Source organism: Chionomys nivalis, chromosome 25 (assembly GCF_950005125.1).
Source record: "Chionomys nivalis chromosome 25, mChiNiv1.1, whole genome shotgun sequence".
Classification (NCBI taxonomy): domain Eukaryota; kingdom Metazoa; phylum Chordata; class Mammalia; order Rodentia; family Cricetidae; genus Chionomys; species Chionomys nivalis.
Window position 1 is genome coordinate 18,444,381 of NC_080110.1, and position 24,084 is coordinate 18,468,464.

The following is a 24,084-nucleotide window of genomic DNA, read 5'->3' on the forward strand; positions in this document are numbered from 1 at the left end:
AAGAAAAAAATCATACTGGAAAAACAATATTACCGAAACACTGATCAAGACATTTAAAACAAAACAGGCATATTTTTAGACATTCCATCAAAAATATATATGTATGACAAATAAGCATGTGAATCTGTTCCACATGGTTAATGGTTACCTCAATCAAAAATATAACATAATGAAGTATCATTATCCATCTATTTTAATGGTTTAAAGATTAGTAACAATACCAAGTTCTGAAAATGATAAGAAGAAATAATTGCTAAATGTTGTCAGTGGGAACACAAAAAACTGTATGATGAAAAAAAAAAGTGTATCCTGGACTGATGAAACAGGTGAGCTAAAAATAGTCCACTTGAATAGCATCGGCTGATTCGTGGCAGATACGCTAAGATTATTCAGTGGGGAAAAGGAAGAGTTTCACAGTTTATTATAAGCATACATAGGTACTCTCGTATTACCAAGAAAATATACTGTAAGTATACTGCCTAAAGCAATGAAATGGCTGTTGAAGGTAGGGTATATTCTTTAAGTAGTTTATAAGTACTAATTGCTAGTAAATGTAAATACTTTGACTTTTCTAAAATTTTAAGTACTATGCTATGTTTTGTAACTATATATAAAAAACCTGAAACTGAATGCATGCAATAAAATACTATTTCAGAAAATTGTCCAAAATTAGAACAACCCATTTGTCCAATGGATGAATAGATATATAAACCCATCAGGGCATCTAACAGTGTAATTCTACATTAAAATGTTAAAGGACCAAAATCATGAATGTTCAAAGAAACTCCAATAAATCACCAATTTATTAGATTAGAATAAAGACTATAGTCCCAAAATGTTGCAATATTGTGTTTATGTTACTTATATAAAATTTTATGTTATGCAGTCTTAGTAGCAAAGAAAAATCCAGGGTTGCCAAGATTTATGAGGGTGAGAATATAAAGGTGAATTACTGAATGTGGAAATTCTTTATATTCTTTCTTCTGATGATGTATACAAGAATCTATACATATTTAAAAACTCAGAGATTGTACAATGAAATAGTTACCTGATTTAATTAAAAAATTAAATAAAGAAAAAACACTTGTGGATGCTTCTATAAATTACACCTAAAAAATTCCAGCAACTGTGAGCAAAATAAAAAAAAAATAATAAATCACTTGAGGGCTAAAAGCAAGCCTGATGATGAAGGAGTACTATACCAGGATGCTAAAGATGGGTAAGCATCTGGCAGCAAGCAGCAAATGTATACAGGCATTTCCACAGGGACCAAGTATGTACAAATGCTTATAACATCTCACCAAACATATCGGAAGGAAAGAGTTAAGTGTGGATAAAATGAAAATCCACACAAGCAGCAGAGGCAGAAAGACCCAGAGAGGTAGGGGTTGGAGAGAAGAACCTAGCTTTTCTCAGAAATGAAAGCGTTGTCAGTTTCCAGATGACGGAACCTCAGTATTTCATCAGTGCATCACAGCTCATTGACACTACTTGGTACAGAAGATCAGTATTCATCAATACCTCTTCAATAGCACCTGCAGAAATCCTGTGGCCTGCAACATTTATTACATCATCCACCCGAGACATAACATATAGGTAACCTTCCTCATCCATGTAGCCGGCGTCCATAGTGTCATAGTATCCCTGAAAGCAAGAATGCATATATTCAGTTAGCATGCAGTGGTAGGCAAAGGCATGATCATTTTTCAACGCTTGTTAAAGTATAAAAGGGGACATAAATTGATTTATTATGAGCACTTGGCTATTTCCACAAGCTTTGAGGTTAAATTGCTTTTGGTTTTGAATCCTAACTAGATATTATTGGTCCGTAACTAGCAGGAATAATTTAAACTGTCCTTATATATGTTCAAGTCACATATGTGAACTTGGAATTATAAAATTTGTGAACCCAAATACTTTCTTTAATGGAGAAGTGATGGCTAAATATTTCTGGTATGTTTTGGTATACCAAGGGAATTTTTAATAAAGATTTCAAGTTGTATCTATTTCAAAAACTTTCTATAAAAATTATAGAAAAAAATCACTTGTTTACTGACTTTGATTAGGACTGAACTCAGCCCTCAGTGAAATTTAATAATCATTATGACCTATAATATTAAACCAATTTCAAAGTAATAGACCGTTGTTTAGAAATCACAACATAAAAAAGAATCGAGAAAAAGTACAAAGAAAATTACATATTATTGTCTTTAATATGTCTAATTTATTTGATGCTTGTATTTAAGCCTAATCTCTAAAACAAATTCAAATAAATGGCTTCTGTATCTATTAACCTTTCTAATACTTGCTGTGGTTCTCTCTGAAATGAGTAAATGCAGTCCTTTTTATCAGATTTCAACAAACTCGACAAAATGGGGTGTATGGTGGAGGGCGGGTCCAGACACACACCCTCAGGAATTGCAATTCTTCCTGCATACAGTATTTATGAGAGGCCACTTAGAGAAACAGGGAAGGGCAGACTATGTTGGTTCTAGGCTCAACCCTTTCTGTTCTAACCTGCACGAGCTGGATTAAGTTGTTTGGCCCATGCTTTTATTAAGCCTGTAGATGACAAAAGGGGTGAGGTCAGGAAATAAGGCAAGTGTCAAGGTACCTCACGCAGTTTAACCATACACTGGGGCTCAGAGGAAACTTCTGTTCTTAAAGGCAATCATGCTAAAACCACGTGTGCATATCGCTTGCCGTCATTGGATGATAATGAATTGTATCTGTACTCTGATGAATTACCTGTGGCCCATCACATAGACTGAATTGGCTGACTGGAGTCAAGTCAAATGACAAATATTTGTGCCACACTCGATCAGGAGAAAGTTTAATCTTGGCTGTTGAGGTCACTTGTCTCTGAGATGTCTTTCTAAAGAAAGCTATTTAATCCTTGTCATTCGTCTGGTTGAGTAGAGCATCCGTCTTTCACTCACAGACAATAAAGTCAGAATGCTAAATACTCGGACTCATGGCTTTTATGAAATTCTCATCATTCCTTTGCTTTACCTTGGCACATAATAAGGACGGTGAGGGCAGGATGCTGCTGTGTAGTCTCCACATGTTGCCATGAACACAGTACATAGATGAATGACAAACTGACACCCAGGAAGCCAAGCTTTGTCACCTGGGTCACAGGGGTGAAAAACTGGGCTTTATGGATATGGTCTCTAATGTGTAAATTTATTTATTTTTAAATGGTATTTTAAAATAAAAGATTAAGAAAGCCTGTCAAAACTAGATAAGGGTATGGAAAACACATTAGATTTTATTCATTAGCTAAGTGTAGTGGAGTGTCCTAATGTCTTTCCAGCTCTGAGCGGTTGCTTGCTCTTAGTCGGTAGAGAGGAGTCCAGTAAAATGTCCAAAATTATTGGAGCCCAATATTACCGGATTTAATTTTTAAATACTCTGATACTTATAGTTAGTAAGAGTAAATGAAACCTTCCTATGTGTAGAGAATGGCAGTAATTATCCAAATGACTGGTCTGGATAATTCTGACTTGGTCACTGTTATCCTTGTACCTAGAGGCTGGTTTGTATAAACTTGAAGAGTTCTTTTTGATCTATGATCCTAGAAGCATGTTGCTTAAATTACCAGCCCCTCCCAAAGAAATAGAAAGCACAAAATTTTAAGTATATTAAAGTTCTCACAGGAAATTTCTCAAAGTATAAATGTTTGAAAGCTTCCTGATTCTTCCAGAGTCCTGAAAAAGCCCCAGGTGGTAACGGCAACCTTAAACAAACACAGGAAAGATAAAATTACTATGAATAAAATAATAAAAACAATCAATAATAGCTATTAATATATTACATTGCACTAAAATGATAAATTTTCTCATTCAAATGCAGACCATTAATTTGCTGGGAAGATCATGTTTAATTTGAGGGCAAGTAGAGTACCATAAAATAATACAATTATTTAAGAATTATTATAGTTTCTTAGCACTCACACAACATCAAAATACTAATAAGCACACTATATCAGTGGAAAAGTGAATTATTTAAGAAAAACACTTCTATTGTAAAAAAATATTGTTTGCAAAGTATCAATATATCAGTTTTCACCTTTGTCTGCATAATTGAATATTTTCATTTAGGTCTTTAGTATATGACCTTATCTTTATAATTTTTATTCCTCTCCCTCTTTGAAGCTGTCTTTCTTTTCACGACCATCGAGTCCTGTATATTTTATAACTCCACTGAACGCATGAAAACATGGAGCATACAAAATACAAGGTTCTGTGTTGCTTTCCTATATGACCAATCCCATACTGCATTCTTTCTGCTATACCATCAAATTAGTGTTATTTGAAAAGAGATGGCTCATACAATGGTTTCAGTGCCAAGCTGATGAGACGGGGTAATGGGGTCAGAAGGTCGTCCCAACATCAGGCATACATGACACCGAATTTTATTCCCACGTGTATCAGAAAATGTTAATAGGAGTGGGAGCAGCTGTTTTTGCCTCTGTGGGCATCCCTGCTGGTACTGTGCCTTTCCCACCATGTTCAGTCACCCCATAGTTAGCTCAACTTTGCTCATACGAGGACTTTTAATTTTCTCTCTTTTAAAAAAAGGAATATACTAATATTTCAAGACATTATGTAATTGCAGAAAATGCATGGGGAAGCTCTTAATACTCCCAAAATACAAGGCAACAGCAAAAGCTGCAAAATGCTGACTCACTGCTACGGTGGCAGCCCTGACCATTAGTGCTCAGCATTTATTCTGTTTAAAGGCAGCAGGCCAAGGCGATAAGCCCCCTAGGCTCTTTCAAATGACTTTACCACACTGATCTTTCTAAATAGCCATGCAAATAATCTTGTTTTATCGGTTTGTTTTAAATCAGCATGCTAATGGTGTGCAAAAAGGAATAAAAGTCAATTTTAGAAACTGAAATATAACACTAATATAACAACGTCCAATAATCAAGTTAAGGACATCATTGAGATGCCAAAAGTACAGACGTAAAATAGACATTATGTGGAAAATCAGATTCCACAAAGGGCCAGGGGATCAGCAATAATGGGTGAAGCAGATTATCTGTTAAATAAAAGAGAATAAACCCGAGCCGATTCACATTGAAGAGGTCACTGTCAATTTCTCCAACAAAATGTCTCAAGGTAGGGAGCCTCTTCTAACACTCCTAGTGTCCTTTGTGGACAGACAAATAGTTTTAAAACATCCTCTTTATTACATTATGAGAAAAAAGGAAAATAAGGCTGGAATAATAAATGATAACAGAGACTTAAACCATGTTGGTACAGAGGAATGTGTACCCAGCTCTCCACACACATATTCCCCTTAATGAGAGCTGTGCGCTCTGAGGGACATATTGTTAAACAACCATTTCTCTTATTGTATTTTCATAAAAGCAGACATTCTGTTTCATAAGCATCTGTACAACGTACCCCTAATCCCCACACCCACATCACCCATCTCTCTTATTCTAATGAAGCTCCTGTTCAGGTTTCAAAATATAATCCCCTCTTCCTTTTAGGAGTCCATCATTTTATATCTTCACTTATATTCTATTGTTTTGGTCTAACACTCTCCCTTTCATCTTGAAGTCTGATTTATGGCCTTGATACCTTTCTACTCCAATAAATCTCATTCCTGAAGAAAATCATAAATTAGGTATCAGCCTCCCCTTTGGACCTACAATTGCTGTTTCCTCGTATTTTATTTAACCTGAGATACAAAGAGATAAGGAGTTTGAGTTCCCTACTCAAATTGTATCTTCAAAAGTAGAACCATCATTTATGGTGTTGATTAAAACCATGTCTGGTAAGGTAGTGTGGCTAATGTCTTTCGTCCAAACACTTATAAGATAAAGGCAGGAAAAACAGTAGTTCTTATCACACACACACACACACACACACAAGCATACACACACACACACATACCACAGAAAAACAAAGAAACAAATAATAATCCTGTGTCTAAACATTTGAAGATAAGTCCACATGGAAATAAGTGTCTCAGGAAGTATAAAAAGCTTGGAGATGAAGGGATGATCAAAGTAGACTTATGGATAAGGAAGAAGATAACAGAGGGAAGACAACAAGAAACCAGGAAGATTTAGAACCAGGAGATCACAGTATCTATGGTAGGAAGTCTGAGAATACTAATAATGTCCAAGTATCCCACAAGCTCAATAGAAGGACAAACTTTGCTATAAAATGGGTCTAAGTTCAGTAATGAAACTTAGTATTTAGAAATAACCTTAATATTGTCAATTCTAGCATGATAACAAAAGGAGGGTCTGGAGAGAAAGCATGAATGTTTTCATGAGACAGAGTCTCACTGCATGGTACCTGCCCGACCTGCAACTCCATGTACAGACCAAGCTGACCACAAATTTAAGATATCCACCTACCTCTGCGTCTGCCCCCTGAGTGCTGGGATTAAAGCATGTGCCACCACATCCCGCTTACTCTAGATGCAAATGTTGGTATAAGAGAGATGCTGCTTCATGGCTTAATGCAGCAAGCAGTTTGTGGAGAGAAGATGAGGTGGGAAAAATGAAAGAGCATCAGGGGAATTATTCACCTGTTACATCCATTCACAAATTCACACTTGTGTTAAATCACACCTTCATTTCCTTCATTCATGTACTCCACTTGCTATTTCCTCGGTGCTTGCTGTCCCTCACTCTGCCTGTCCTGCATTAATAATACAATAATATAAAATATGATCTCTGATGCATGGAGATCCTGGTGTAAAGTGAAATCTAAAAGTTTAATAGTTTAATAATATAAATAGGAGGAAGTCTATAGTTAACAATGCTTTCTCCACTTATAATATGTTATTTTATTATATCACTTCTACAAGTGAGTTAAATAATGTAAAGTGAAAATCCCCACGATACTTTGGGAAAATATTTTGCAGCAATAAATTGAACTCTACATTTCCAGAAGCTCCCAAAATGAAATTTTATATCCCTACTTAAGATAAGACGTATATTACTAGAAATGACAAGAATGGTTGGCTCAAGTCAATTAAATACTTGAAGAAAACAGCTTAATTGTTCATAAGTCCAACACTATTTTAAGATGAAGGAAGGGAATGCTCTCTGATCCTCACTGACAAGATGTGATATCTCAATAAATTCAGATGCTTTTCTTTGAATATTGAAATTGTGTCTAAACAGAGACCTCTGAGGCAAGTCTCATTATAACATTAGAGAAAAGCAGAAAAGTTTCAAACTGAAAATATTTGTGATAAATACATACATTAAGATAAATATATAGGTAGGTAGGTAGGTAGATAGATAGATAGATAGATAGATAGATAGATAGATAGATAGATGATAGATAGATAGATAATAGATGAGCATAAGATCCAGACAGAAGTTAGCTATATGGTTATATGCGGACAAGACAGAGACAACTTTTTTGCAGGCAGTATTACAATCAAACATGTTTGACCTTATTGATGTCTTAAATATTATCTTAAATATTATATAAATTACTATTCCTCCCTCTGTAAAAATGGTATAATGGGGTATTTTCCTGACTTACAAAATGTCTTACAAAATGAATACGTTATACAGTTAAAATAAAAAGAATGCACTAGAAAGAAAGAGAGGTGAGAAAATATTCAAACAATCTTGTTGTGGTCTATTTTCCTCCTCCATATTCTACTACTGTGTGATGTTTTCCCTAATTCTTGCAAGCAGAGGGAATTGGATTTTTTTTTTATTTTTCTAATTGCAAAATAGTGGTTCAGTTTAGGCCTTTCCAAAGAGGCACTACTAAATTGGGAAAGAAATAGCCAAGACCTAGCAGTGGTTTCTGTGTGAGGAGGTCAGAGTGTTATGAGGTCACTAAAAAGCAAAACCATGATGTCACTTGCTGAAGATGATAACCAAGCCCCGAGTTATCTGAAATACAAAGCTCCCCTCGGCATGATGCTTCCTTATCATCTTGAAACCTAAACTTCATTCTCTATTCTACTCAGAAAACCTGGGCTTCAGAAGTGAAGCATTTTTTTTTTCCTGCAGAATTCTGGAATGAAACACTATCTTTGTCCTCTTGGGAGTGCCTACAGTGAGGAGTTTCTTGGGATTTGAATATGCGGTTACTCTTTATTCCTAGACTGAGTGGGTCCTAGCTGTGTTATTACTAATGCTACTCTTTGCTTCATGTCAAAATTTAGGAAGAGGCTGATCTCTTCATCTCCCTGACAGCATTATCACAGGGCCAAGAAAAGTTCACACTAAAACCGGGATCAAAGATCTAGAAGAGAGCAGGATGATAACCCTGTGTCATATTTGTGTTTAGTCAAAGGATACACCCCAAAGGAAGCTCTCCTGGTGGTTTCCCAGGATGGGAGCATGCTATATGAATAACTGCCTTGAAAGTGTCACGATACAAACAAATATTAAAGTCAGGAGCTCAGTATCTACAGAATGAGAAATTGGCTGGCAGTCAAGTAAAAGCCATTTGGACAATTCCACACAATTTCTGCCATGCTATCACTGCCCCAAGACAAGGTCAGAGGAACACAGCAGGAAGTAGATAAGCCATGCTTCCCATGGCAGCAATGAACCTGGTCAGAAAAAATGTATATGCCTCAGAGAGAAAGAGTCAGAGACCAATGGTTTCAATAACTGTGAGCACCATGTTTTCAAGGAAGGCAATTACAGTTAAAATCTTTTAAACGTGCTGTTCCATGTTGTCTGAAAATTACTAACTCACAGTTTTATTTCTGCACACTAGATTTCTGGATGCAATTACAGGACACCTTCTAAAATTCATGAGCATTTTGCATTCATAGCCACTCACACGCCATAACTGTCACACTAAATTAACTGGCGCAGTATGCTTCCAAATCAAAAGATTTCTAACAGCCACGTGGACATGGATTTTCTCTTCTAAGACAACTGTAAATTCTATAAATGAAATTAATTGACAGCAAACAGTAAAGATGTTTGGTGTCACAGAAATATTTCGTATTCAGTCTTAGGACCCCCAGTAGTTTGAACATCACTCGAATGCTTCCCGATGAAGTCACTCACAGAGAAATGACTCCTATAATGCTGTAATTGACACACAACAAATGGCAGAATCTAAGATGAACAGAAGGTGTGAACTTTGTTTGTTTGATTTTTCTGCATGTCACTATCTCTAATCAAGAATCACCACACACATACAGGTTAAGCAAGCACCAGAGCACACGAATAATTTCCACTTGATAAATTGATTGGTACGACTAGTGAAATATGAGTCTGAAAGTAAGTTTACTAACAAAAAGAACTTCCAAAGCTATTTTGTTAATGAGAAAAATGAGACATTTTTGTGCCCATTTTCTCATTTATTCTACCTTACTCATCTATTATAATATTTTATTTTTAAATACACAGTTTCACCATCAACTAGAGGAGGAATCAATTTCTATCACATCTTGCTACATTACATCTTTATAATTTATAATGAAACCTAGTACTCAAAATCTATGTATTAAAGTTTCTGTTTGATGCAGATGGAAGACACCATTCCTCATTGGTGTCATTTTAAGCATGGAATGCTTTTATGCAAAAGCTCCAATTCAAGGACTTAAATAATACTAGAAGTCATAAGCAAAAGTTATACTCCATGAGCAATACTACTATATTTGTGCACCTACCGATTTGTGCATGGCAAAGCCACTCATAATTAGAATGAGGGGCATTTAAATGGCCTAAAACTATGAGGGCCTCAAAAATCCTGAAAAATCCCCTTGATAGAGATGATTCATATAAAGTTTGGTTGTATAAAGGTGTATGCTGATAGAGAGTTTTAAAGTTAAAAAATGTATTTCCAGAAATTTGGAGAGCATTCAGCCACAAATAGACTCACGTTTTCTCTAGCAAACCCTATTCTTTCCCTATTTTCTCTCAAGAGGTTTTTATATAATAATAAGTGTTGTTATATAATAATAATTTGTTATATGATAATAAGTTATTAATTTCAATCTGATTTCAAGAAATACGATGTTTTTCTTTAGAAATATAGTATTCATGCACACATATGTATAGAACTTTATATACATATATCTACATATATAAAACTTTCTTTATCCATTCACCTGTTGACAGATGTCTAGGTTGATTACAGTTCTTTGTTACAATGAATAGAGAAATAATAAATAATAAACATGGGTGTGCGATTATCTCTAGGAGAGGATATAGAGTTCTCTGGGCATGTGCCAAGGGGTGAAATAGTTGGAGCATATGGTAGTCCTATTTTTAGTTTTTAATATGATTTAAAGAAATGTGAATACAGCCAGAATATTCAATAATAAAATGTTCCATCTTTTTGGATGTACTACATCTATAAAGGTTCCATAATCCTTATGTAGTTGCTGTAATAATAGGTGAAGAAATATACTCTTATCTAGTCTAATGAGAAAGGACTTGTTTTAAAAGAACAAACTTTATAGTTTTTGAACTTTTATAGGAATGTATTATATTTCATGGGTATTAAAATAATTCTACATGAAGAAATATATTTGCATAACTCTTTGAAGTACATTTATAGCATTTATGTATTTTATGGAAGAAGGGGAACCGTGTACTATCTGAAAATACGAGTAATAGAATTCATTTAGTAAAAATCAGTTTTAAGACAAATCTTGTTTTAGCTCTGACATGTAATATTCTTTACTCATAACAACTCATTCTATTGAAGTCTACTGTTTCAGACATATCAATAAAGATGTGAAAATTACGTCAGAGGCACAAGGAAGCCTGTCTCAATTATTTAAATGTCAGAGGTCTTGTGGATACCGATTTATTCAACTACATTTCATTTCTATATCATGATGCTTTATAGTATTTTACAATTGAAAAAAATGTATAAATTGAAACATTTTCATTTAAAATTTCAGTATTTTTTCCAGTTAACGGGATGATTAAGATATGTTTTTAAAAACTGTTATATTTATTGTTGTCAGGAATTTAATAATATGTTATATTTTAATTCCATGATTTTCCATATGCCTAAATATTTAATGCAACACTGAAAAAGAGAAAAGATGAAACCAAAGAGATACACATACTGCATTATGTGTAACCATAAAAACATAAAAAGAACTGAGCTTCATAATAGAGATAAAAAATTTAAAGGTCAGGGGAAAAATAAAATTGCTTTTAAGACAGGATTAAGAGTAAACTATAGCCCATAAAACTTTTTCCTGAGTCAACAATATAAACTTGTCAAAAAATGAACAGTTGTATTCAATCACAAACTGGTTAATGATGCAACATAATTAAAAATGTATGCACCCTTAGGTGATTTGTGAGCTTCATAGAGCTCATTTTCACAAATGTAATGATACAGATAAAGTATTGGACATGTCTTCTCAATAGAATAAAACATGACATTTGCAATCTACTGTCACTGCAAAACACTGAACTGTTTTACAGTAATATTTTCTTTATAGGTATGAGTAAACACTGAAGTCATGAATGAATGATATACTTATGGAATACAGAAGCTGGCAACACAGACACTCTTAACATTATCAACTATAAATATCTATGCATACTGGGAAATGATCCACTTTAAAATACTAGCAGAATACCAGTAGTTGCTTGCATCAGCATGACCCAAGCCCCTGTGTGCTGCACTCACTAGAGAGGCAATAGCAGGTGGAAGGAGTTTACATCAAAATCCGACAGGAGCACCATCTCATCTGGTGTGTCTAGATGATGTCTAGATGGTAGGTATGTCACCAGGACTGTACATTGCACAAGTAAGTGTCACGTTGCTGATAGAAGTGGGCACAGAAACTGCTTACTGTTTTGTGTTTTCCTTTGGAGATTGTAATGTAATTATATCATTTCTCTCTTCCCTTCCTTCCAAAACTTTCCATCTAAGTCTCTTTGCTCTCTTTCAAATTCATATCTTATTTTCAACCATTGTTATTGTATGTATATGTGCTTGTATATATATATACAATATAACCTAAATATAACCTGCTCAGTTTGTATAATGTTACTTGTATGCATGTTTCCAGGACTGGCCATTGATTTATTTTTCTATTTTCTATAGACGAGATAATTTTATCATCTATAAATTACTGGTCAATTGAGAAGAAGGTTATTTTAAAGAACAAGAATTGCCATTTTATATTTTAATTTGAATATGTTGTATGTTATGGGGCTTCCATTTGAGATTACAACTGATGTGGAATCATGCAAAAGCAAAACACATTTCACCACTTGTAAAACCAATGCAATCAGTCAATTTGACCTGAATATAACCGGCTTGTTTTTTTTTTTTTTTCGTGGGCAGGTCAAAAGTTTTGCTTACTTTACCACAATATTTCCTAAGCTCCGAGCCTTCAGTTTTTGCATGTTGTCATCCAAAATCATAACTGTAAGAAAAATGTGAACACAAGTCTGAACATAATTGTGAACACAACACTAACTCTCAAACGTCAATTATTTTCTCATATTTTCTAAATTCAATCCTAAAGTTTCTAGCTCAAAATAGTATTCGTATTCCTGTAAGACCATGAAGATATACTGGTAAGCTAAAATATGTTTTATAAAAGTACAAAAGGCCATGTATTTCACATGTAGCAAGACAATAAATTTCCTTAGGACCTTCCTAAAAAAAATACATATCTCTAAGAACCCGACAGACTTATTTTTATAGTTATGTCCACATAAGAATATTAAACATATGTTTATCTTTAATAAACTAAAGGATGCAGATCAAAAATACAGCCAAATACACAAACAATAAAAACAAATATGCATTTGTGAGGTGTAAATTAGGAAAATTTACATTTCTAAATATCATTCCAATAGTTTCTGTGATGTCCTCATAAAATATGGAAAGTGATTTATTAGCAAATCACATGTCCAAATTATAGTATATCGAACATAAAAATGAATTATAATCATCTAGCTTCTTTATGTAGAGTCTTTATGCTGTTCTATTCGCTGCAGTCATCCTTACGCAGCTACAAGAATACACTGACATATGATTAAATTAATCACCTGGATCTTTTTCCTTAAAAAAGACTTCTTTCCTTTCCCAAAGTAGCTTGCTTCTTTATCATAATTCTATGTGTTATATTATGCTTTCAAAGTTCTGTATCACCATAAAAAGAACCTAAAATATGTCAGCCATTAAGTCCCTGCTTTCTCAACTAGAGCAGTTGAAACCGTCCTCAGGAAACCACTGGCTTTCAGACAATGAGGAGTTCCTGTATTAAAGTGAAGCATCAAAGCTTAACTCTTTCTTACAACTGGGTATAAAAATGGAACAGAAATACTAAGGGGAAAATGTGTTCAACGTCTCCCACAATTGGCAGCCCCCAAAACTGTCTCAACACAAAGCCGGTTTTCTGATCAAAGAACAAGAGTGACAACTGTTCAGTCGAGGGATTCAGTAGACAGGACTTCATGTTCCCATAGCGAAAGAAGTCTAGACTTTACAGAATAATAAAACAGATATCTGCCCTCAGTTAAAAGTCGAACATGACTGCGTAAACATGACCGTAATAAGGGCAACAGCAATAGGCAAGCTAAAGTGGACAGAAAACACTCATGAGGCTACAATGTTATGTCTAGAACTATAGATAACTAAGCAAGCAGGGCGTAGGAGAAATAATCTTCCCCAAAGAATAGCACATAAACTGATTTTCCAATACCAAATCATCTGCCTGAAAATATACATATATGTAACCTGTCTTAGTCAGGCGTTCTATTGTGTTGATGAAACACCATGACCAAAAAACAACTTGGGCAGTAAAGGGCTTAAAATTCCATAGCAATTCATTCTAAAAGGAACTGAGGTTAGCTACTCAGGCAGGTTAGAAGCCTAGAGGCAGGAGCTGATGATGCAGAGTTCATGGAAGGGTGCTGCTTACTGGCTTGTTCCACATAGCTTGCTCAGCCTGCTTTCTATAGAACTCAAGGGTGGATAGCACCACCCACAATGAGCTGGGCTCTTCGCCATTGATCACTAAGAAAATATTCTACACCTGGATTTCATGGAGGCATTTCCTCAATAGAGGCTTTCTCCTTTCTGATGACTCTAGCTTGTGTTACATTGAAATAAAACTAGCCAGTACATGACAATAAGCAGATTGTCCCTGAAAACTAGGTTTTCCCATAAATGTAGTACACAAAACTGTGTGCCATATGTAAATTATATATAAAACCTTTATATATTACCTACACACACAAACACACACACACACACATATATATATATATATATATTATGTCATACAACCTTGATGTCTCATTTCCCTTTTTCTACACTGAATGTCTGAATATGTATCAATTTGGTTTCCCTGGCATCTCTGAAGTGTTTTTGGCACTAACAGCTGAGATTTCATTCTTAATTTTGTGTTGTAGTTCTTGTGTAACTGTTTGGTTGTATGACATCAAAATTCACCAGCCCTAGAAGGTCACACAATTATAATAGGCATTTAGAAAAATAAAAATTGAATGTTGAAAAAGTTAAAAAAATTGCAACTAAGGAGGGTAGTCCCTTAGAATTTATTTGGCTATATGGCCACTACTATAAATATAAAAGATCAATATTGGGAGGATATATTATTGCTGTATAAATACCATAGTAAAAAATATTTCTTTAAAATCTTTTACTCTCAAATTAGTTTTAGCCAACAAGATTCAAGAACCTTTTCAACATTATTCAAAAGCATTATGGAAGAAGCTACTGATGTTTTGTTAACAAAACATGGAACAAAGAAAACCACAGCGATTTCAATGTTCTTGAAAAACTAAAGCGCTATATTACTATAGCAAAGATGTGAAGTATTTCTGTGTTCTTCAAGTTATTAATCTTTAAATACTTAGGAATCTACAGGCAAAATAATATGCATCATCAAAAATGAAATGATATAAGTAAAGACTGGGCACTTCACATGTCATAATTTCAAACCTATATCCGCAAAAGACTCTTCAAGTGATATTTACTTGACTGTTTTAGTTATTCAAAGGAAGCCATTAGAAGAACATAGCATTCTTTGTCATAACAAAAGCTGAGGTATTCATTTGTAATATATGATATTCTTAAAATCAAGTACTCTATATACTAGGCAAACAAATCAAATTCACAGTGTACATTTCAAACTTACCATCATGACTTACCATTGTATCCTGGAACACATTTTCCTGCTTGCCCTGGTGGAGGTGTTTTGGAGTTACCCAATCCAATACATGACGCTGTTATTGGGGATCCAGTCTCTGAGGGGAGAGGCATGGCTTATTACGTCACTTCAGTATTTAGTTACATTTCTTTAGTACTTGTGCAGTTTCTTTAATACAGGACCTGTTCACATATCCTTATACCAACAATAAAAATCAGAGAACTACCAAATACATTATTAAGAAAGGAAAGCAACAATATTTGGTGCATTAAGTTTTAAAACTAGATGATATATTTAGAGTAATTCATATGGCGCATTTCTTCGAAGAAAAGGAAGGGGGTTGTGGGGTTAGTAATAGGACAGGAGATAGAAGAATGGAAAAGAACATAAGCTTGAAGGCTTTGCAACAAAGGCTAAAAGATAAACGAGCAATAGAAAGGATATTCCTCTTAGAGTCATCTAAAGTTATTATGTTGTTCAATATAAAGCTTATTTGTGTGCTGTATTTCTAGCAGGTTTAGCTTGTTGTCTCAAGAAGCTGCATCATAAGCTGAGGAAATGTATTAAAGGGTCAAAGCATTAGGAAAGTTGAGAACCACTTGTCTAAGGTTTAAGATACTAAGCATGTGTCCCTTCTATTGATAGTAACAAGGACTAAATGTTTCTGGGGCTTGAGAGAATTCACGGATATCTTTGTAGCATTTATAATCTCATTTTTTTTCAAAAATTGGCATTTTGTATCCATGAAATAATCATCTTATTTTTATCTCCCCAACCATACAATCAATGCAAAGAAAGAAATGTACATGATTGGGAAGACTAATGATGTTTTCTCCCTCATAGTTTTAAAGACATAGTCACCTCAACTACTGTTCATAACTGATGTGAGAGATAGAACACCCTTGCAGGGTTATATGCTTAAAGAAGGGAGCATGTGAACCGGAAGTCCTGTGCTGTACACAAACACAACCTAAAAGGACACTGGGACATGATAGGGAAGGGAACAGACCTTCCTGGGGGCTTCTGTGCCTCCACCAGCACTTCAGCTGCTCCAACTAATCTAATTGAAAAAGTATTTGCTGTCAAATTTTGTCAAGACGGCCACTCTAATCAACTGCAGTTCAAACTCTCTAGAGGTTTAAGCAATGTAAGACCTGTGTAGCTTGTTAACAGACATGTTTGGAATCCAAAAAAGGGCCAGCTGTCTCTAGTGCCTACCAAAGTCTACTTGCTTCCTAAAATACTAACAAACAATCTCATAACAAATAACAAAACAAATAAAATGTAATTGGCACCATAACGATATAAGATTTTTTTAAAGATAGTTTCAGTATGTTGTCTTAGCTGGCCTTGAAAACTCTTTGTCGATGAAGACCAGGCTGGCCTAGAACTCACAGATGTCCTACTGTCTTTGGCTACTTGGCCCTTTGCACTAAAGGCATGTAACAGGAAGCCTGGCTTACTGTGGAATCTTGCTAGCAATGTCAGCACTCTGGTCTTCCCACTTCATGTGGAAAAGCGGTGTTGAAAGATGGAAGAAGAAAACTTTCCTTAAATGAAAATTCAGAAAAGGATTAGTAAGAAATCATCACCCTGCTCTGCATGAGAAGATAACATACACTTCTAAGATGCTTACATTATTTTCTATTCATATTCTTCCAACTTTCAGCTGTCTTGGTATGTTGTTCTTGTTGTTATTATTATTATTACTATTATGCTATAGAAAGCACATTTTCTATATAACTAATTTTACTCTGAATAGTAAGGATGCTTCACTTAAATTAGAGAAAATTTATGTTTTGAACATTAGTGATTCAAATATCCTATTTAGCGGATATTTAGTGAAAGTTTATATTCAATTAGAGGACTAGTAAAATAACTACTGCATAGGATAGGATCCAGCAAAAGGCAGTGATTAGCACTGTCAGGATAATAAGGAGTCTTAGACAGGAGCAAGGGGTTCAAAACACACTATTTATTCGCTAATAGTTTTCTGTCCTTGTAACTATGAATATCTTGAGATGCAACAACTTATCCTTCTGCCATAACATCAAGCTCACAGGTGTAAACCCATCCTAATGAATCCACTATAGATCAAGCTGTTCCAATGCAAAGCAGATTTCTAGCTAGAGAAAGCCCCACCTCCCACCCTCCAGGTTCCAGTCCTTAAATGCAACCCCTAAGCTCCCCTCTGAAGATCTTCTGACAGCATCTGCTTCATGCTACTGATGCTATAATTAACTCCCTAGCTGTTATCTGGGGAAGCAGGAAATCCAGATGTCACATTCTGATTAGGAAATAGCTGTATTAAATAAACCAGAACATTATTTTTCAGCTAGAGAATTGGAAAGGACATTTCAAGAAATTGCTTCAAAGAGATGGAGAGTATGAAGTAAAATGCTCCACATGTTACTAGATTAATTTCTGTGATGAGACCCATTTAGAAAGCAGAAGGCAAGAAACTGAAGAATGCAAGGACTATCCATTGGTACAGCTTTTATGTAACTGCACATAAAAGTGGAACACATCATTGAAAATATTACAAAAGTTTTTTGACAAAATAAAATATAATAAGTTGAAGCAAAAAAAAAATCAAGTTGATGGTGGACATGGCAACCTAACAGGAAAAATAGAGTCCCAAGGGCAGGAAAAAGAGTCAGAGACCTATTCATTATCACAGTTAGGAATCTCATAAATATAAAAAGGTAATAGCTATAATATACATACAGAGGACTTGTTATCTTCTGAAAACAACTATATGAGTTAGATGTAGACATTTTCCTTTTTTGACCAGAACCAAACTCTTTTTCTTCTTTGTACCTTTCTTTTATGTCATTTGTATCATAAGGAATAGAACAGTCAAGCCCTTTTCATATTGTTCCAAATAAAGATTTTCAAACAAGCAAATGCACACTCCTGATGTTTTAGGATTTAGATTCCACTATTGAATTCAGAGCATCTTAAAACTGAATAGGAAATCACAGATTGTAGTCCCAAAATGAATGATGGAGAAAGAGATATTGAAGATTTCAAAAATAGAAAGACTGTATGTATTTCTATTGCATAATTTTATTTCAAATAATGATATTTAAAAGTCTATTATTTAATGAATTTTTTTATATTGTCTCCTCATCAAGAAGAATTTCTTCTTTGAGTAAAGGAATGCTATGATGTGATTACATACCAAATGGAAATAGCAGCGTATGTGAAGGCTCTGAAAAGAGTCTATCTGGAACTTTAATTGTTCAGCCTAGCGTAAGTCCAGAGAGAATGGGTGGATTAAACGAGAGGATGAAAGGCAAAGTGAGAGAGGTAAATCACAAAGGACTGTCCATGCCAAGATTATAAATGTGGACATTTGTCCATGGACAGTAAGATCCTCAGAGATTAATGGAGACAATCATTGCTAAATTACTTTAGAGAATTCTTAATTCACTTGTAAACTAACTAAAGCACTAAATTACCGATCCCAATATTTAGAAATAAATCAGGCGTATGATGGTAATCAGGCAAAGGTGAGCAGCCATGAAAAGGAGACCAACTTAAGTTACATTCAGAATGGAAAGTCCTTAGTAATTGCTGACATTAAGAAGCAAGAGGAGATGTCTGTTAAACTCCAAGGATTTATTTCACGAAATCACCAATCAGCATTAAACGTGAGTGACAGCCAAGAGAATGGGCAGGATGGCAAGAGCACAAGTTCAGCTCTGTTCTCAGAGTCCCAGCTGTATCCAGTAAACTGCTCTTCCACCCCTACCGTGGCTCTGGAGACAGAGTTAGGCAGTGGACATTGAGAACCTGGTAGTCGACGAAGTTCAAACCTGATGTTCTGGGGCTAAATCAATTCAGCTGGCTGACGACTACTGAGTCATATTCATCAGAGCATCATGGTGGGAAAAGAGGCAATTTGTAAAGAAATCGTTTTCCTCACTTCTGAACCTTTACAGTGAGCTATAAATACCTTGAATGGGTGGTAGCAGAGAGAAAGCAGAAACAGTGAGCTGGATCCTGGTGAAGGAAAATCAATTTGATCTCTGTGTTCAAGAGACTAGAGTTATGGTTTGCAATACTTAAATCAAAACACTCTAACTTTCGTATGGGATGAAGAACATTCGTTGAAGGCGTGAGACTGGTCTTCTCAGTACACTGTGGGAGAATCACATGTAATCAGCAGCTCAATTCAATGAGAAATGTTGAATTAATGGAAGCATGAGATAAGCCCAGAAAGGAAGCATCCCAGTTCACAGTGAACAGTAGGAGCTCTGGTTCAAACCACAAGGACTTTACAGAATTAAATTCTGTTTGGTTAAATGCAGCTCTTCCATTCTAAATTTTCATGATTTTGAAGTATCTACAGGCCAGGATGCTAAAGATGGCCTTTTCTTTCATGTAAGATTATTCAGGAAATAAAAGGCAGAACGCATAAATAAGACGTATTGTCTGTGAACTAATAGAGCTCTTACATCCTGTATGCTTAAATCTGGAGTACCTAAAGTGAAGAAGGGCAAAGGTGATTCTTACAGCTATGGGAGGCTATTCATAGCAAGAAAAGAAAAGCAAAATAATATTGCATTTCAATAGTAAACTGGGAATCGTTATGATTCCTATACACATTTCATTTCATGAGCAGCTTTCTAGGAAGCCTAATGGGAAACAACTGAGCAGAAGATCAAGGGCTAGTCTGTTGCTGTAGAGTATGTGGCTGGAACTGGGATTTCAACACTGTCCTATTAATATTCAACTACACCTTCTACTGTACACCTTGCCTTTCCAAGGAATATTATCACCTGCTGTTCTCTAAATGAAGACAAACATAAAGAGGACCCGGAGGGACTCTGTTGGGCCAAGGGGCTAAAGCAAAAGGTTGTGTGACACGGGAGAAAACAAATTTCCAGAGGAAGACTTCTCAAGGAAAGATTTAGAAACCTTTATTATTGTGATAATCTTTATAAACATGATATGATACACGTCTTTGTAGGTTAGGTTATAACAGATCCTTGACGAAGGCGTGAGAATAGGAGTACATGATATTTCAAAGACCAAGTAGCAACAGGATTGATCAGTTTCTAATACTTTATCACTAATACAATAATGTCACAAAAAGAGATTTTAAGAAACAATTATACATCTCAAAAATAATTCCTGTAATAATACTTTTTAAAACATGATGCCCTTTTTACACTAAAATGTTATAAAGATAAAAATGTATAATGCTTGGTTTGGGAATTCATTTTCAGGAGGATTGACAATCTGGAAATATTTATTCACTTTTAAAACAAGAGTCTTATCAGAAACGTCCTACATTTCACAAAAGATTATTGATTCCAAAACAAAATTTATGTAACTTACCTCCAAGTTCCGATGTTTCAAAATATCACTAAAAATCACCTACTCTAAACTAATGAAGACAGCAGCAAATGAGAGAAAAAACCCGTTACCAGGCAACAGTGATGACATCAAGATTTTGTCTCTCTCTTCCCAGATGGATACTGTCACCGTCTCTGAGGTGACACATTACTGAGGTGACAGTTCATCTGGATAACTGCTTTTCCCCAACCACAACATATCATGCTATAATATCTGAAAGATCTTCTCTCTGAAGGAAAGTGAAACAAATCTATTTTGAACTTGAAACTGTGAAAGACAAAGTTGAATCATCCATTAGGAATTCATTCATATTTTCCCAAGGCTTTTTGCAGTCTAATATTTGAAAATACAACAGAATCAATCTTCTTGATAATCCAGTTCACAGGTAATGGCAATATTGGTCCAATCCAGCCTTTGAGTTACACAATGTGCAGTCAGCTGTGCATACACTGTTCTTATATTTACAGACATCTACCCTGAAGAAATTGCCACCTTAGCATAAATTTGATATAATAGTAAGATAGGACAAAACCCAGATACAGAAAGTAGCAAAAAGCTAATAAGATGAGTTTACAAAGTAACCTCATTATTTACAGCTACATTTTATACCATGATCTACAACTACCAAAACATGTGCTAGTGGCACTGGATATTCAATATCCAGAGAATAGATTTGTAAATAAACTCCTCAAGGCAAAGTCATCAAATGGGCACTTCACTCATTGAGAAATATGCTCAAAGGAGCCTCTGATGCTTCAACTCTGAGACGGGATGGTGCAGTAAAAGTTACAAGATCTCTCAGGGGCACAAGCTACAAACACACATAAGTAGGTTTAAACTGAGAGAAAGCCATTCATACAGCAAAGGGGTAGACTGGAGGGGTATAGGGAATAAAAGGAACTGTAAATCTTTCAAAGCTTAATTCCTGGAATGTAGGACATCTCTTCTAATAGACTAAGCTTAAAATGTTAGACTAGCAAACTGATGTCAATCAGTAGACCAAACAGTACATGTGTAGACACAGCATCTACAATGAGGATAAAAAAGATAAGAATCATTCAGAAAAAATAAACAAGTGGCCTGTATGCTGATGAATTATTAGCTAAGTAATTCAATAAATATATAATAAATAATAATATATAATAAATATATAAGATAAATAAGTCAGTTCAAGAGTTTCTCGGCAACATTTCTACTTGTCATAGTTACTTTTCTACTGCTGTGACAAAACACCATGAGCAAGGCAGCAGGAGAGAAGGCATTAGATTAGGCTCATGGTTTATGAGGTTTAGAGACCATAATGGCAGAGGGAAGGCAAGATGCTAGGAACATCTGAGAGCTCCCATTTCAAAACCATGAGTAGGAAACAGAAAAGGCTTACTGGAATTTGTTCAAGTCCTTTGAAACCTCAAAGTCACAGTGATACATCTCCTTCAACAAAAGCATATAACCTAACCATTCCCTAACCTTTCCATGAACTGGTGACCAGATATTCAAACATATGAGTTTTCATTCAAGCCACCACAGTGCTGAACTGAACAAAAATAAATTTGTCATTTTAATTACTTTTTACAGCTTTTAAAATCATGTTATCAGTGTATGGGAACCATTTAGAGAAATGGTTGTAAGTTATGTGTTGGCATGTCTGAAGTTTGCTGGAGCATCTTAACCTCTAGTTTAATAAAATCCAGTGATCAAATTCTTTCTCAGAGGAGAAATATTTAGGCTGTATATAAACTGTAGTGACTTTAGAGCTCCAACTGCAATTTAAACTGTAGAAGCTCAACCAAAAAGGATGAGAAATACTATAATTACTCAAGATATAAGAACTCAACGAAGATGGCTCAAGGCACATTGAGTGAAATCAATAATTTTAATTACTACCAGTGTCTATTAGGTGACTGCTATTTTCTCACTGAAATTAATTCTTAGGCATTGTCAAGTGCTGGGAAGAATTTTATCCTTCACTGATGTGATGAAAAGGAAATAAATAATAAAATCATCTAGGAAAGAAAGCTCAAGGAGGTGGTGATTAGCACATTTCAGTTATGTTATAACTCCCTAGAAATGAAAACAATTAAAGCATTTTTTCTTATAAACATCATATCTTCTGATGGAAACAGCACAAGTAAGATCCAAGCAACTAGAAAGAGTTATGAATTCTTGATCTAAGCCCTTCATAAAAGTGCCCTCTTCAAAGTTGTTATAGAAATTGAATGTTACAAGTTTGTGGTCAATTATTCTTTTATTTTTACATTTATTTAATTTTTAGTTTATGTGTATGAAGGTTTTGCATCAAATCCCCTGGTACCTGAGTTACAAGTGGTTGTGAGCCACTACGTGGATGCTAAGCCTCCTCTAAAAATTCAGCGAGTCCACTCAACCGCTGAGTTGTCTCTCCACCCCAATGGTCATTGTTTTTAAAATGGCAATAATATAAAAAATACAAAAAATAGTCAAAAGTAAGAGGCTGAGATATTTTGTTGTAGTCGTTTTTAATGCAATATCTTGTTTTATTACAAGTGGGAAAGAGAAATAAAAGGACAAGAGAAAAGTGAGCCTTACAAATGGGCAGGGTCTACTCTGGTTTAAAGGGTTAGTCAAAAGAGTAAGGGAAATTTTGTTAGGCCATCTTAATTCTACTTGAGTGACAAGGATTAAGAATGTAATCAACTCATTTAGAGTCAGAAAAGCAATTCTTACAAAGAGCATCATTTGCTACCTGGACAGTCCTTGATTGTGAAAACCATGTTATCTGCCTGATTTCTGGAAAAGCCCCTTTCTGTACTAACAACTAGCCTGAACAATACAATATTTTATCTGGAGATTATACAATCTAGGATAACAAGCTTCAGACTGCTTCATTGTACATTAAATGCTATATTTTAAAGGACTAATTATCTACTCCTTTTAAATTTAAATGCCTCCATACTTCTATTGAAAATGAAAATGAAATATTTGACAATTCAGCTGTTTTTAATCATCTTACAGATAAATTACAGTGTAGATACAACATTTAAGTGAATGGCTATTCAGTTTTTATTGAGACTAATGAATGCAACCTTTTAGACTTAGCAAAACTGATTTTTTTGTGATAACATTAAATGTTGGCATTATTATAATTTAAAGCAGATGCTTAATGCTTCACTGATTTTGAGCAGCAGAAGCCTCCATTGAAGTACTCCTGTGAGCGGAGGAGGAACCATGTCTATCCTCAGATACTTCAGAGACTAGCTAATTGTAGATATTTAATCAAACATCAAAGAATATTGCTATTAATAGGTCAAAAGAGAATATTCATAACTGAAGGTTTGTTAGCATGAACTTAAATTCTTCTTGAGTGACAAGGATTAATATAATAGGGTTGAGAGATAACACAGTTGTTAATGGCGCTCCCTGCAATTCTGCAGAACATGGACTTCAGCTCCCAGCACCCTAGTTAGCTGGATTATAACCGACTGTAGCTTCTAATCCCAAAGGATCAGAACCCCTCTTCTGGCCACTGCAGGAACACATGTGTGAACACACATACACACACACACACTTCATACATTGCACACATGGACACACACAAACATACATAAATAACAA

General features: G+C 35.0%; 1 protein-coding gene across 1 annotated transcript in view; it reads right to left on the reverse strand.

The window, feature by feature from the left end:
• The window catches only part of Acss3 (acyl-CoA synthetase short chain family member 3), a 150,846-nt gene that overhangs the window by 14,823 nt on the left and 111,939 nt on the right, over positions 1 to 24,084 (reverse strand). Inside the window, exons 10-13 of the mRNA XM_057758186.1 lie at positions 15,128 to 15,223; positions 12,306 to 12,369; positions 3,658 to 3,739; positions 1,522 to 1,644 (exon numbers count right to left, since the gene is read on the reverse strand). Of these exons, the coding sequence (XP_057614169.1) occupies positions 1,522 to 1,644; positions 3,658 to 3,739; positions 12,306 to 12,369; positions 15,128 to 15,223 (365 nt within the window). The remainder of the gene's footprint in view (positions 1 to 1,521; positions 1,645 to 3,657; positions 3,740 to 12,305; positions 12,370 to 15,127; positions 15,224 to 24,084) is intronic.